The 15,851-nt window shown below is 36.4% G+C and overlaps 1 protein-coding gene across 1 annotated transcript; it reads left to right on the top strand.

The window, feature by feature from the left end:
* Window positions 1-2,128: 2,128 nt before the first annotated feature.
* ato (atonal) lies at window positions 2,129-3,241 on the top strand. The gene has a single exon (XM_067776288.1). It carries the CDS (start codon window positions 2,129-2,131, stop codon window positions 3,239-3,241), a length of 1,113 nt encoding a protein of 370 aa, XP_067632389.1.
* Window positions 3,242-15,851: the final 12,610 nt, after the last annotated feature.

Below are 15,851 nucleotides of genomic sequence, written 5' to 3'. Positions count from 1 at the left end.
TATGAGTCTAGAATACCAGCGATGATATTATTCGTAAAACAGTTTGAAATAGACTTGGGGAACAAAACAATGAAAACATTAGAGCGGGACTCTGTTATTTCCACATACTGCAATATTTTCAATTAAGATTAAACAAGGCATAAAATCTAATAGCCTGTCGGGTTTGAGAGAGCGGTGATGCGACTTCAGAGGATGTCCTCCTTTATGAAGAGATCAAGAAATCATCTAACTTAGCAAAAATCATTTACGATCGGCAAAAAAGTATAGCGGCTACCAATTTTTTGTCAATAAAAACAGAGTAACCCAAATTCCAGGACAAGCTTTGACTGCAACTTAAACTTCAAAAATAACACTAAATATATAAAAACATACATTTAAAATTGGATGCATCCTACAAGTGCAAATATGTGCATATGTATATAAGCAAGTGCATATGTATATATGGATATACAAAACCAGAAGAAATTTATTACAAACAACCATACTTCCATCAACATCTCACAAACATACAGATTTACATATCCTCAGCACTGTTTTGAGATCACAAACCAATCAGCAATGCGCACAAATCTTTTCCACCACAGCACCAGAGCTCAATGCAGCGCCTCATTGGCCGTGGGAAGGTATGTGAGAGCACGTGCTGTTGCTGTATGTTTTTGTATTTTTTTTTGTTGGCGTATTACCTGGTGATGGTGTAGCGCTGTTAGTGCTGTTGTTGTGTCTCTAAAAAATTCCAACACATGGGTAACACCAAGCACAGCTACGCCAGCTGACGTTGAAACCATATAAACGCAGCCCAATCCAAAGGCTCCATTAAGCCAACGACAAACACGATGCCTAAGTGCAGAATGACGGAATGAAAGAAAGAACAAACAAGCTAGGAAGTCTAAGTTCAGCTAAAGCCGAATAACTTATACCCAGCTGTGGACTCTAACACATACAAATAAGAAAAAGTTCGATGAGGCGCAAAAAAACAGAAAAGTAATAGTGACACGACTTACCTCCCAGGGGATTAAGGCCGAGCTTTTCTTCCAATCCTCGTTGTTGTCTTTTTAATTTTTCCAAGTTGGCGGGACCTTCATGTTTCATGCTACACCCATTTTCTGAAATATTACTTCATTTATATTTTGCATCTTAAAAGAAATCCACTAGCAAAATTCCACCGCTTTACCAGCATCTAAGGCGGGGCCACGGCCCTTTTTAAAAGAGAAATGAAATGCTGAACAAACATTTTGGTCCTCATTCTCTATTACGAAACGAACGTTCCCTTCGCCACAGAGACGAATCGCTAGTGTATTTGCATTATGTTAGACGAAATCGTTTGGAGGCGAATCCTTCGTCTGAGCTTTCGTTCGCAATATATAATGAAGCCCTTTATTTTAAATACTCGGAAATCTGGGTGTCCTAACATACAATTGATTCTGCCCCCATGGAAGGAGACAAGCACTATGAAGAAATCCGGGACACAAAATTCATCCGTTTGAACTAAAAAAACATAATTAGACCCTCATCCTCATCCGTTCTCAGTGTCCAATTCGCTGCAGAAAAAAAGCAAGAAGACGCGCCGACATACCCAATGTATGTACCGTATGTTATGTGTCCCGATATGATACCAACCGTCTTTTTAACTGAAAAGCGAAACCAAGTCCTATTGAAACTACAAGCTTCCTTGTACTTCCGTAAGAGGATACCGATGACGATTCTAGGACGACGCCTCAACAAGAAACTGACGGATGGAAATTTTATCAAAATCTTTTTCGACGCGGATAATGTGGATTTAAGGAAGTCTATACCTATCTCGATTCCTTCATACCATTACAACCCACCGTTATCCGATTAGAGTTATAATACCTTGTGTACAACTGCAGCTGGCTATAAAAAATAGCACCAAGAGCAACCACAACGAACACTGCTAGGATGGGCTAAGCAACCACCGCTGAGAGAGAATATTTATTAAGATTTTACCTGTCGACAGTGGTGAGTTGCTTGTGTGCTAGGAAATCGGTATAAATACGCCAACAGGACACCGGCAACAGCATACACACGTAGGTCGTGTACGTTGAAACAAAGCAGTTCAGAGTTATTATTAAGACTAAAGCAATTTAAAAGGACAGCAACAACAAACAAAATGTCGTCCAGTGAAATATACCGTTATTATTATAAAACATCCGAAGATTTACAGGCATTCAAATCGAATGTAAGCGAGACATTCTTTAACCCAATGGGCGCATATAGTCCACCGCCTTTGGTTAGTAACAGTCAACATCATCATCATCATCTGCAGCAACAACAGCAGCAACAATTCGATTGCACTCCCAACAACAATTTTTTACCAGCGTCCAATGGTTTCATCACATTCGAGCAGGCATCGTCTGATGGTTGGATTACTTCATCACCTGCAAGTCATCGCTCTGAAAGTCCTGAGTATGTCGATCTAAATACCATCTATGCGCATGGCGTACAAAGTGGAGCTCATCCGCTACAAGCAACTGTAACACAATACGGTTTGCACTTGGAGTCACCATCATCGGCTAATGTAAGCACGCAGCTAAAGACTGAAACAACAACCACATCGCCTGCACTCAAGACGAGTAGTGCGTCCAAAAATACCAACAGCATAAGTACCGGCACCACAAAAGTCAAACGCTCTTGTACGCGTCGCACACAGAAAAATACCACAACAATACCATCTACAACAGCGGCATCACAATTACCAACGATGACCACTGATGCTATTGTGTCCATAGCCACCAATGCTGCAGCTGCGATTAGCGCCAATCCGCACATCATCACCAACCACGCTGCCTACTCGCACGATTTTCAAAATTTTGATTTCGATCAAGCAGCCGCATTATTTGATGGTGACAGCGTTGATGATGAAGATGTTGATGATAATATGCTATTATTTGGTGGTACAGACGAAGATTACGAAGCTGCTGATGGTACGTACGAGTTTGGCGATCAGTCTGCCATTATGCAGCCGATGGAAGGCGATGGCACCCACACCTCACAACCTGGCGCTAAGAAACGTCGGGGCAAACAAATTTCACCAGTAATCAAACGAAAGCGGCGTTTGGCCGCGAATGCTCGTGAAAGGCGTCGTATGCAGAATTTGAATCAGGCTTTCGATCGGTTACGTCAATATCTACCATGTCTGGGTAATGATCGTCAATTATCTAAACATGAAACGCTGCAGATGGCGCAAACTTACATAGCTGCGTTGGGTGATTTATTGCGCTAAAAAGCCAAGAACGCTGTGTTTTTATCAAATGTAGTTTGTGGGCATGGCCATAACAGTATTGTTTGTTGTTGTGTGACGCAATTGACTGAGTTTTAGACAAAATCTATTAAGTTGAAATTCTGTTGTATTTAAGCAGTTTCCTTGGAAGTGTAAGTGGCTTTGTGTTTGTTGAAAGTTATTTATTTAGATTTATTAGTTAGATTTTATAAAAAAAAAAAAAAGAAAACCAATAGATAATTATTAAGACTATAAACCAAAAATGTTGTACATAATGAAACCGGAAGACAAAAATATATTTTAGTTAAAAAATAAAATTAAAACATACTTACAAATTTAATTTTATTCATATGGAATTCTGGTCAAGTTTTAGCCAATTTAACTTCGCCTTCGACCTGTGTAGCCCTGAATACAATTTTTTTAAGAGAAGTTTTTTTCATATTGAAGAAGAATGGAAGAATGGTTTGAAATGGAAATAAGGACTAGTACAAACAGTTCTGCAAATAAAATGTGTCATATTGTGCTTTGTTTGTATTTTTGTTTTTACGACCGAACTTTTCTGTAGAGACCCGACATCCAGTTTTGTACAACGGTTTTATTCACACTGTTCGCGACATTTTTTTTTTACTTCTGTAACGATTTTGCTTGGTGGCCCAACCCAGCCAGCATTTTTTGAAAATTTTGATCCAAAAATATTTAAATATCATACCCCAAAAACGTTCAAATTTAAAAGCATTTTCTGTTCGAAAATTAACGTATCGTCAGGAGAAAAATGTACCATAAATGTGATTATTCTTTAATATTCATTTATGATTCTTATTTCGAAACGCTTTTTATTCATATATGATATCATTGTAAAATTGAGCTTTAATAGTTTTAGAGTAATATTTGACTGCTTTTCACAGTCATTTTCTGATCATATTCCCACTCAGCATTTAGATGATTAAATTTTCAATTTCCCTACATATAAATACAATTTGATTACTCTTTCTGACTAAATAATGAGTTATCATTCAATTGAACAAAAGAAATCATCAAATATGAATACTTTTGATGATCAAAAACTCAAAAGCATTTTTCGATCACTTTATGGAATCATTTTTGAAGTCGTTTTGTGATTAAATTTTAATATTTCATAAAAACCAACAAAAAAATAATTAAATATGCTTACCTTTGATGATCAAAAACTGAATATAGTTTTTCAATCACATTTTGGAATCACATTTGAATCAAATGTGTTTACTTTAGGTGATCAAAAATTTATAATAATTTTTCAATCAGCTTTCTGAATGTTTTCTGACTATATCTGTTGACTGAATAATGAGTTTTGTACTTGTTAAAACTTTACTTTTCATTGAAAACTTTATTTTTTTCACATACACATTTTTTCAATCATGAAGTTCAGAAAAAATATGTATATAAAATTTTTATTATTAACACATTCTTCAAGACAATGTGATGTAAATGCTGCTCGTGCCCGAAGATTTCCCCAACCATTTCTCCACCTTCGGCTTCCTAGAAAATACCTAATAGGTGAACAATACAGACTTTGTGAGCTATTTGACCAGGTAAGTGAAACTCTCTTGACATATGTACCTGGATATGTCTTCAACATCCCGTGCCGTATCGTATTTTAAGATATTGACGATCATATCTGATGCTGGATGTTGTAGTCGCAGGTGTATATACGTCAAGTTTGTTTGCGAGTGACCTGTGATTCAAATAGCTCACTTCCGCATGATTTCTTCCCCTGACGAAATAAGATTATTATGTAGTATCTATTTGGAATGAGATATGAAGAATAAATGCATCATAATCGCATTCAAAAATGATTCAAAAATCTCAACCAAAACGATTGAAATATGTTCACGAATATGATCAGAAAATGACTCTGAAAAGTAGTCAAATATTACTCTAAAACAATTAAAGCTCAATTTTACAATGATATCAAATATGAATAAAAAGTGTTTCGAAATATGAATCACAAATGATTATTCAAGAATAATCACATTTATGGTACATTTTTCTCCCGACGATACGTTAATTTTCGAACAGAAAATGCTTTTAAATTTGAACGTTTTTAATCATCTTGGGGTATGGTATTTGAATATTTTTTGATCAAAATTTTCAAAAAATGCTGGCTGGGTTGGTGAATGAACATATTTCAATCGTTTTGGTTGAGATTTTTGAATCATTTTTGAATGCCATTATAATGCATTTATTCTTCATATCTCGTTCAATATAGGATACTACATAATAATCTTATTTCATCAGGGGAAGAAAGCATGCGAAAGTGAGCTATTCGAACCACAGCTAACTCGCAAACAAACTTGACCGATATACACCTACGACTACAACATCCAACATCAGCATTATCGTCTGCATCTTAAAATACGGATACGATACGGGATGTTGAAGCTGTATCCAGGTATGTCAATATAGTTTGACTTACCTGGGGTTCAAATAGCTCACAACCTACATATGTATTGTCCAATCATTATGTATTTTCTGGGAAGCTGAAGGGGAGAAATGCTGGGGGAAATCTTCGTTCACGTGTAGCATTACATTATTTTTGTCTTGAAGAATATTTTTTGCATAAATAATAAAATTTTTATATATTTTTTCTTATCTTGATGATTGAAAAAATATGTGTATGTGAAAAAAATAAAATTTTTAATGAAAAGTAAAATTTCAACAAGTATAAAATTCACTATTCAGTCAAACAATATATTCATAAAAGATTCAGAAAGCTGAATAAAAAATGATTATAAATTTTTGATCACCTAAAGCAAACACATTTGATTCAAATATGATTCGAAAATGTGATTGAAAAACTATATTCAGTTTTTGATCATCAAAGGTAAGCATATTTGATTATTCTTTTTGTTGGTTTTTATGAAATATTAAAATTTAGTCATTAAAGGACTTCAAAAATGATTCCAAAAAGTGATCGAAAAATGCTTTTTATTTTTTCGTAATCAAAACTATTCATATTTGATTATTTCTTTTGTTCAATTGTATGATAACTCATTATTTAGTCAGAAAGAGTAATCAAATTGTATTGATATGTAGGGAAATTCAAAATTGAATCACCTAAATGCTGAGTGGGCATTATCAAAAGTTTTGCCTTCATCAGGAACCAATACCGCTAGATCGGCGGCAACTTAGGCACGTTTGGTGGATGTCCTCTGCAGATTGCAAGGAGTAGGACTGGGCACCTTATAACAGTCGTCCATAATCACACAAAAACTTTTGTTTGTCACTTTCTTCTCTTTGTACGTTTTAATACCATTTCTCTGCCACATTCGTGTGACTTGCATATGTATAGGTTTAACTATTTTGGCAACATCGCTTGCTTGAAGCGCAAAACTTGTCTTCGGGCAGTGTCTTGGACAATCGTATGAGTTTCGCCAACTTTTTGTAAGTAACCTGCGGGATTATTCGTTCAAGCGTACATTTTTTTGCCTAGCTCTACTTTCGTATTTATACATAATATATCTCGTTGTTTAGGTTGGACTCCAGAAGGTAATATGATTTTTAAACTGTCATGAAACACCAATTAAAAAGATACTTATGTAAAGCTTTCTATTTCATTACTAAAGAATTTATAGGGAGTTCTAAATTTGCAGAACTTTCTGCAAAGGTCCTCATATGTAAATAGGGTGGGCCAAATAAAAAAAAAAATACGCCGACGTTTTGGTGTTTCAATTGGCCTATTAATGATGAAATTGTGCGAGTCGTCACTGGAGCTGCCAACTTTAAGCAACGTCACACCCGGAGATCTGGGCTTCGGTAATGGTTAAGTGTGTAAATCGAAATTAACGTTTGAGCTATAATTTCTTAGTTCCCCAAATTAACAACAGACACGCAGAAGCAGATAAGTCTCAATTTATCATACGCTATCTCAAACAGTGCCAAGAAGCACGTGAGTGTCGTTTTAAAAAGGATTTACGTAAAATATATGTTGGGGCCGCATTGGTGTGGTGGTAACATCTACCACATCGACGATTCTGGCTTCAACTCCCGGTCAAGATCAAAATCCAAAGTATAGATCGCGTCCCGCCAATTTGTAGAAAAAAAACTAAAAAGGAGACAACGCTAATTGGAAAACAAGCACTTCCTAATTTTTTTCATCCTTTCTGAATTGACAAGTTTTATCCATTTTACAAAGTTTCTTTTAATTCCAATGAAGGTATTCTCTCTGCCTGTTAAACATTTTCTACACGCAACAAAAGACATTTGTGAAAAATTTTCTACGGTCTCCACATTTCCTATACTCAGTTCAACATACATGGGTTTTTTTAAACGGTTTTATTTAGCTGGACTCTGTGTAGCGAGCGTGGCCAATTTTGAAATTGAAATTTAAGTAACTTCCTGATAACCTTACAAGCTTGAAATTTGGAATATAGTTCAGAACCCGATCACAAAGCAATAATAAGAAAACAAACTCCGATAGGTGGCGCATGGATCGAAATATTTCAGAAAATCGTATTTGTCTTCCGATTTGGCTCATATTTGGAAAACATATATGACATACAGAAATAGAGACCGCTTTAGTAAAAAAAATCACGCTAGGTGCCGCAAGAATTGAGATATTCAAAAAACTCGTACTTGTCTGCCCGATTTGGCTCATTGAACAAATATTACATGCAGTCCAGTAGAAGTGACATCAAAATACTTTGGAGCAAATAAGTTAAAATGTTGGAAGTGAAATTTCTATAAAAACTCAAGTCCCGGTAGAAGAAGTGAAATTTAAGGAGACAACATGGTTCCGAATAATAAGAAAACAAAAACATTCTAAAAAAAAAGTTTAAAAAAATTTCAAGTTAAACGGTTTTACTGATCAACACCCTAGATTGATGAGGAGTGTAATGACTTGTAACTAGGACCTACCTAATTATTTTATATCATTTCGTATTATTATTACTTAATGTAAGTAAGCACATTTTTGTCTGTAGAATTCGTTCTACGTCTCTGGGAATCCATTTCTTGACTTATTTGGTTTTGTTGAGTTTCCGAGGGGGTGGTTAGTTGGGCTATATTGGAACGAGTTTCCGCCATCCCTTGCCATCTTCAGTGCCACTTTCCAAACCAAAATGAATCAAATTTAAATATCTTTTTTACCATAGAATGTTCCCGCTTAGTGGAATTAGCATCGATATTGTGAGTATCTAGTATTTTTGCTTTAGGCCGGATGGGACAGTGTTATGACGTTAGCAGGTGTAGTGAGTTAAAGTCTCACATTGACGAGTTTAATCTCTCAAAATTAAAAGGAACCACATATGTATGTATGTATATGAAGTACGTGTGATCTTCGAACAGGTAGACTTGAACGAAAATGGTCAGCAACAACAAAATCTGCAAAAAAAAACAATCTCGCACCTTTTCCGTTAACATCTTCATTTGCGAAGGTGATCGATTTGGCGCTTCGTGATCAATTTACTCACAGCTCACAATTGCTCACAACAAAAACAACCACAAGGCTGTATTCACTTTAAAAACTGCACATCCCCCACAAAAAAAGAGGAGTCGACAATAGCTTCCAACGAACTTCCAACCGTCAAAGCGTAACCAATATTCCAAGCGTAACCAATATTGTGCCAATAATTACCTAGCGCCGCTGCTATTTTGACTTGTGAAGTTTAGCAATTCTGTCTGCTTTGTGTTTTATTGTGTTAAGCGTGGCGATGATCCGTTTTTTGGCAATTGCGATCGCTTAACACAAATTGTAAAGCAAATAATTCAAGAAATAACAAATTCAGGATAAAGATTAAGCACAACAATAAAAAACAAAAAATGATTAAAACGCGGTTGCGCGGTCGCAATTTAAAAGGTTTAGGTGCTGCCAACTGGCTGGTCGCTGTCGATCACTTCAGCATGAACAAGTAAGGAAGTCTAAGTTCGGATGAAACCGAACATTACATACCCAGCTGAACACTTGAAATGCTGTTGTTCTTTGTAATACATATACATATGGTTCTATTCTGAACTAATTTTGCTTCGAGTTATGGCTCCCGAAACATAGAAAATTGCTTAGTCATAAAAGGGCGGGGCACGCCCATTTTTTAAAGTTTGAAGTTTTTCATATTTATTGTTATAAATCCACTTGGGAAATGAAATACCATTGATAAAGTGGGCATTGTCTTTAACCGATTTCCTTAATTTTTCTTCAAAGTATTCCTTATAGTAAAGGCTACCTCTCTGCCGAATTTTGTTACGATAGATTTAACGATTTTTGATTTATGTTTAATAATATTTGTAAAATTGATTTTATCACAAGTGGGCGGTGCCACGCAAATTTAAAAAAAAATTTCAAATTTTTATCAAAAGTCTCAATATCAGTCCACACGTCAAATTTCAACATTCTAGGTGTATTATTTACTAAATAATCATTTTTTTGTATTTTCCGAAATTATATACATATATATAAAAAGTGGGCGTGGTTATCATCCGATTTCGATCATTTTCAATGCCTATCTATTCTGGCACCAGATAAGCTCGTGTACCAAATTTGGTGAAGACATCTCAATATTTACTAAAGTTATCGTGTTAACGGACAGACGGACGGACGGATATGGCTCAATCAAATTTTTTTGGATACAGATTATTTTGATATATGGAAGTCTATATCTATCTCGATTCCTTTATATCTGTACAACCAACCGTTATCCAATCAAAGTTATAATACCCTGTGTACAAGTAAAGCTGGGTATAAAAAGCGTCTCCCCTCTTAGCCTTTACAAATCCTACAAATTGTTTATTTTCATTATACTTATTGATACATATGTACTTACTTTTAGCGGTTTCTTTTCTTTTTTGGCTTTAAAACCAATTTGTCGATATCAGTCAGTCAATTCGGCCAAATGCGAGATCAATACAGTGAAGCGTTATTTGTTGGTGTTACCGAACGCTTCTAGTGGTTCCATCAATTTCGCACTTGTTCGCATAGAGACATGAGATAGCGGAAATGTTCGATCATGCTTTACCGAATGCGAATGCGGACGTCTAAGATGGGTAGTTTACTTTTCGCGTCTGAGTTCGAAGATGGCAAAGGAAAAGGCAAAGAAGATTCTTGAGCTGCTGTGATACTGCTCTGATGAATGCAGAATCCACCGGTCCTATCTCTGATACGGGTGATCATCTCCCTGGGTCGATCAGTATCAGCCGCCCTTAACGAGACCAATATCCTGAATGTGGGCTCTGCTAATTTTGACAGAGAAATACTCTTGGCATACCTTCAGTGGTGAGATCAGTAATTAGACTTGGTGATATGCTATCGATCTGCCTTGAGCAGCCGTGGCTGAATAGCAATTACGAAAAGTTTTCTAGATTAAGGATGGGGAGATACCATATAATCGTGAACGGTAGGACAAGATTCCATGTGCTTGTAAAAAGGAGATCAAAGATTTTCTTAGCAGTAAGCGGTTCTTAGTGAGAAATCTTACTCTGATCACAAATATATTCAGTTAGCGAAGTACGTACTAGTAGACGATTTTTTTGAAACCGTAGAAAAGTTAACAATGATTAAGGGATTTATTGCTTAAGGCGACGGCGATGAACTCTGATCTCCACGAAAATGGGATGGATACTCTGTTGGAAAACTTCACCTCAGCACGGAAATTTGTCTTTCCAAATTCCAGCCTTGTCTTTTGACAACCTTAGAGCTTCCAGTAGACTGCTATTCAATAGCAACGGTGAGGTTTCCAAGGTGGGGTTGGGGATATGCAAATTAAAAATCAGGAATCCCAAGGCGTATTCATGAGAAACCTCTGCGAAAACGTGGAATGCTGCAAAAGATCTGCGCGGTTCGGGAAAATTCTTTCATGGAATTCTTTTGAAGCACTTGAGGATGCGAATGGTGGCTGTGCCAAGAATGCGGTGAAATCACTGTATTTTCCTTAAATAATCATTGCCCTTACGCCCCAGGAACTTCTCCCTGAACTGCCGGAGATTGTGGGCTTTACAGGGATGCCTGCCATCCCTCAGCGGGAACGCCAATTAGTGTAGGCTACTAATTCTTTCAAGCTCTACGAGTCTCCGTGAGCTGATGGTTTTATTGGGGATTTTCTGCTTCTGGCCGCCTATAGTTTACACCAATTGCCATCAATTGGGCTACATAGTGGTCAAAGCCTCTTAATTTCAACTGGTAAGAGAAATCTCATAAGGGCTTAAGACGAATCGGTCTCCCTCTTTCCCCAAAAAATGTTAAGCTTCTGATTTATCTATTCATTTGACACCGAACATCGAAACATGGAATCAAGGGGACTCTGGTTAAATTCATTAACTAGCGTCACGGCGGTGCACTACAGAGGGGTGCCATTAAGTCAACGGCCATTATTTCAATTGACACTATCAACATCCTGCTTTTCAAAAGTGTTCATAAAGACAACCGTCGTATGGGAACATACATTTGTTTGTATTCAAATTATCGGATATTGCGTTCGTGTTCCCATTTTTGGTCCCATTCTAACGAAAAATCGGTCGAAAAAACTGACGCATTGAGGTCCTTTCTGAGATGAGTAGAACTTATTCTAAGATGAACTTTTCCTAAATCCGGTTTCATAGACGGGGTAACAAATACCATTAAGATACATATAAGATACCTCTGGGCCATACCGCCCTCACGCCCTCTAGTTCCATAACGAACTTGGGGGGTCGTCAGAACCTCGCTGCTAAAAAAAATGATGCCACACGAGCAGGTGAGGTTGACAATTGGGTTGGAGAAGCTAAAAATTGCGCTGGAAACCCGTTGAAAGAGTTGCGATACAAATTGAAAGACATAAAGTGAAATGAGCATTTGAAGTGGTCATAAGGCCAGTGGCTCTTATGGTTATTTGACGTGGTCATAACGTCAATTGATCTTTCGGCTTTTGACTTTGTATCATCTCACCGCCATAACATTCGCAATCGCATAAATTTTTTCGGATGCTAAACCGAACCTCAAAAGCAAACAAATATTTGCAGCATCTCTAACCCATACAACTTCGTCAACGCCGAATTGAACCGCGAAGGGACTTATGGGAACTTGGGTAGCCCAATGTTGCTTGTTTCTGATTTTACTAAATTCGTATTTGTTTTGCGATCTCTTTTGTTGGTGCTTCTTTTCATAATAGTTTTACTTCATTTTTTCTTTGGTTATCTACACATATTGTTGTTATTATTTTTTAAGGGCTTTTGCGAAAATGTGGGCGTTTTGGTGTTTGTTTTCGGGACTATAATCATTTTAGGACCTAAAGGAAATTCACATAATTAGTTTTAATTTAATACATATTACCGTTTGGATTAAGGATTTGTGCTTTTATGTGGGCGTTTACAGGGTGTTTTACTGTCTTTTATAATAATAATAAGGTTGTGTGAGTTTTAATGACTTAATTTAGTTGGATATTTAATAGGATTTTGAGTTGAATTTGAACTGGACTATAGCTACATGAATCCTATATTTATATGAATAGCCACAAATTTTCTTTAAATTAATGAAATTGTTTAGTTCAATACTTAATTCTATTTTTTCTTTAAAATACGGAATGCTTCCAACTTGAAAATAAAGGGTGCTTTTCGGTTGTCGGTTTTCGAAGTGGGAACATTTTAATTTTAAGTTTTAAGACGTTATGTTTTCGAAAAATAGTACAATTTTCGGATCGAATTCGAGTAGTCTTGCGCAAGAGAATTACGTTAGGTAGGTAGAAGATATGCGAAGTTCTCAGTTAGATTGAGGCGCTTGATATTACTGGTTTTTGAGAAACTTGTGAAATGTAGAATTCTTTCATTTCTTGAAAATAAGAACTTTCAGCCCAATGCAATTTGGATTTAGATGCGGGCGGTCAATAGAAGATGCTCTGTTAGAATTTTGTACCTTTGTATATAGCGAATTAGACAACAAAAAGAACTGTGCTGGATTGTTTGTAAATATACCAAAAGCTTTCGATATTGTAGATCACCAAATACTATTAGACAAACTGTATTGCGCGGGCTCCCGTTGCTTTATATAGAGTTGGTTTAAATCTTACTTGTCAGGAAGAGTGCAGAAAGTGAAGGTTGGGAGCAGTCTAAGTAATCCTGTCACGGTTAAATTAGGAGTGCCTCAGGGATCTGTTTTAGCTCCGTTACTATTTTTGGTCTACTTGAACTAAATTTTTTCACTGCCATTCTCTGGGAAAGTTTCCGCCTTAATGACGTACATTTGCTAAGGTTGTGGTTGCTTCACATAAGCTTACTGTCAGCAAAAAAACGCAGATGATGTATTTCAACCTACATCCAAAAATACCACCTGATATTGGAATTGTGTTCCATGCCACTGATTGCAAGCGTTTTGCACTCAATAGTTTATCGTGTTCTGATACAACTTTCAATGCGGAAATAAACTGCTGCGATGCGTGTTTCACAATCGAAAAAGTAAGCGTTTTTCAATACCTGGGTGTTTCTGTTGACCAAAATCTAAGTTGGTCTACGCATATTTCTAGTTTGAAATCGTACATGCGATCTACTGTTCGTTATTTTTATAGTCTAAGAAAGGTTTGCTCAAACGCTACGCATAAAAGTATTTACTATGCCTTGGTGCACTCTAAGCTCCAATATGGCTTCATCGTAATCGATTTATGGAATGTTAAATCGTTTCTCTTACAACTATCACACAACGATATCAAAAATTTGCTGAACCCTAGCACCTAGTAATTTAAATGCAGTTGTTATTCTTAAATTTAACTTTTAAGTTGTTATTCTTAATCATCATAATTTTTTTTATTCACCCCACACTTTTGTAATTCCATTAATTAAATTTTGAGATGGCATTCAATACTAAAATACTGTTTTTAAAGAATGCCTTACTTTTTCTTGCATTATAATGTTATCTGTTAGCTTAATATACTTATTTGTTACATATATACTTGTTAATTTTGTAAGGAAAATGAATGAATAAATCTAAATCTAAATCTATCTAAAATATCCCGATTCTCTTAGAAAATAAATAAAGGCATCTGCAAGGCAGAAGAATTTTCACTGAGAAGCATTTCATGGCAGAAATACACTTGGAGTGCTTGCAAAATCACTGCCGAGGGCCGCTTACAAAAACCTTGTTTTTAATGAAAAAATTTGTTTCTACAACTTTTGATGTTGCTTTGACAGGAGCTTGAGCTCAGGATCTTCAGTGTGGTAGGCGCAGCACGCTACTACCACACCATGGCGGCCGCAAATACAAGAAGGTTTCTAGGAACCGGCCTTATTACCATAACATCTTGTTTGTGACATTTTCAGCTACAACTTAAGGTTTCTCTACAAAAAAAGTTAGAAAATATGACTTGAAGCATTCCGCAATACCTAAATCGGAAATGCCTCTCTCAATAAAAAATGACGCCGTAATCGAAACACACACTTTTTTTTCTTTAAAATCACAAATATCATAAAAATCCGAATATTGTGGTGAGTTTAAAACCACAATGGTATTTCCTGTTTAAGTAACCTAAAATAGTAACAATTACGCATGAAAAAATTCACACAAAAAACGTGAGCAAAGTATATAAAAACAAGTAAGGAAGGTTAAGTTCGGGTGTAACCGAACATTACATACTCAGTTGAGAGCTATGGTGGCAACAAAAGGGAAAATAACCATGTAGGAAAATGAACCGAGGGTAACCCTGGAATGTGTTTGTATGACATGTGTATCAAGTGAAAGGTATTAAAGAGTATTTTAAGAGGGAGTGGGCCATAGTTCTATAGGTGGACGCCATTTAGGGATATCGCCATAAAGGTCGATCAGGGTTGACCGCAGAATTTGTTTGTACGATATGGGTATCAAATGGAAGGTGTTAATGAGCATTTTATAAGGGAGTGGGCCTTAGTTCGAGATATCGCCATAAAGGTGGACCAGGGTGACTCTAGAATGTGTTTGTACGATATCGGTATCAAATTAAAGGTATTAATGAGGGTTTTAAAAGGGAGTGGTGGTAGTTGTATAGGTGGTCGCCTTTTCGAGATATCGGCATAAAGGTGGACCAGGGGTGACTCTAGAATGTGTTTGTACGATATCGGTATCAAATTAAAGGTATTAATGAGGGTTTTAAAAGGGAGTAGTGGTAGTTGTATATGTGAAGGCGTTTTTCAGATATCGACCAAAATGTGGACCAGGGTGACCCAGACCATCATCTGTCGGGTACTGCTAATTTATATATATATGTAATACCACGAAGTGTATTTCTGCCAAGATTCCAAGGGCTTTTGATCTCGCCCTGCAAAACTTTTTCATTTTATTTTACTTAATATGGAAGGTGCCACACCCATTTTACAAAGTTTTTTTCTAAAGTTATATTTTGCGTCAATAAACTAATCCAAATACCATGTTTCATACCTTTTTTCGTATTTGGTATAGAATTATGGCATTTTTTTCGTTTTTCGTAATTTTCGATATCGAAAAAGTGGGCGTGGTCATAGTCCGATTTCGGTAATTTTTTATACCAATACAAAGTGAGTTCAGATAAGTACGTGAATTGAGTTTAGTAAAGATATATCGATTTTTGCTCAAGTTATCGTGTTAACGGCCGAGCGGAAAGACAGACGGTCGACTGTGTATATAAACTGGGCGTAGCTTCAACCGATTTCGCCCTTTTTCACAGAAATAAGT

Source organism: Eurosta solidaginis, chromosome 1 (assembly GCF_040869045.1).
Source record: "Eurosta solidaginis isolate ZX-2024a chromosome 1, ASM4086904v1, whole genome shotgun sequence".
NCBI lineage: Eukaryota > Metazoa > Arthropoda > Insecta > Diptera > Tephritidae > Eurosta > Eurosta solidaginis.
The sequence above is the reverse complement of the archived record's forward strand: the minus strand, read 5'-3'. Positions and strand labels throughout refer to the sequence as shown.

Coding starts and splice junctions, on each gene's coding strand:
- ato (XM_067776288.1), top strand. CDS start 2,129: ATGTCGTCCAGTGAAATATACCGTTATTATTATAAAACATCCGAAGAT.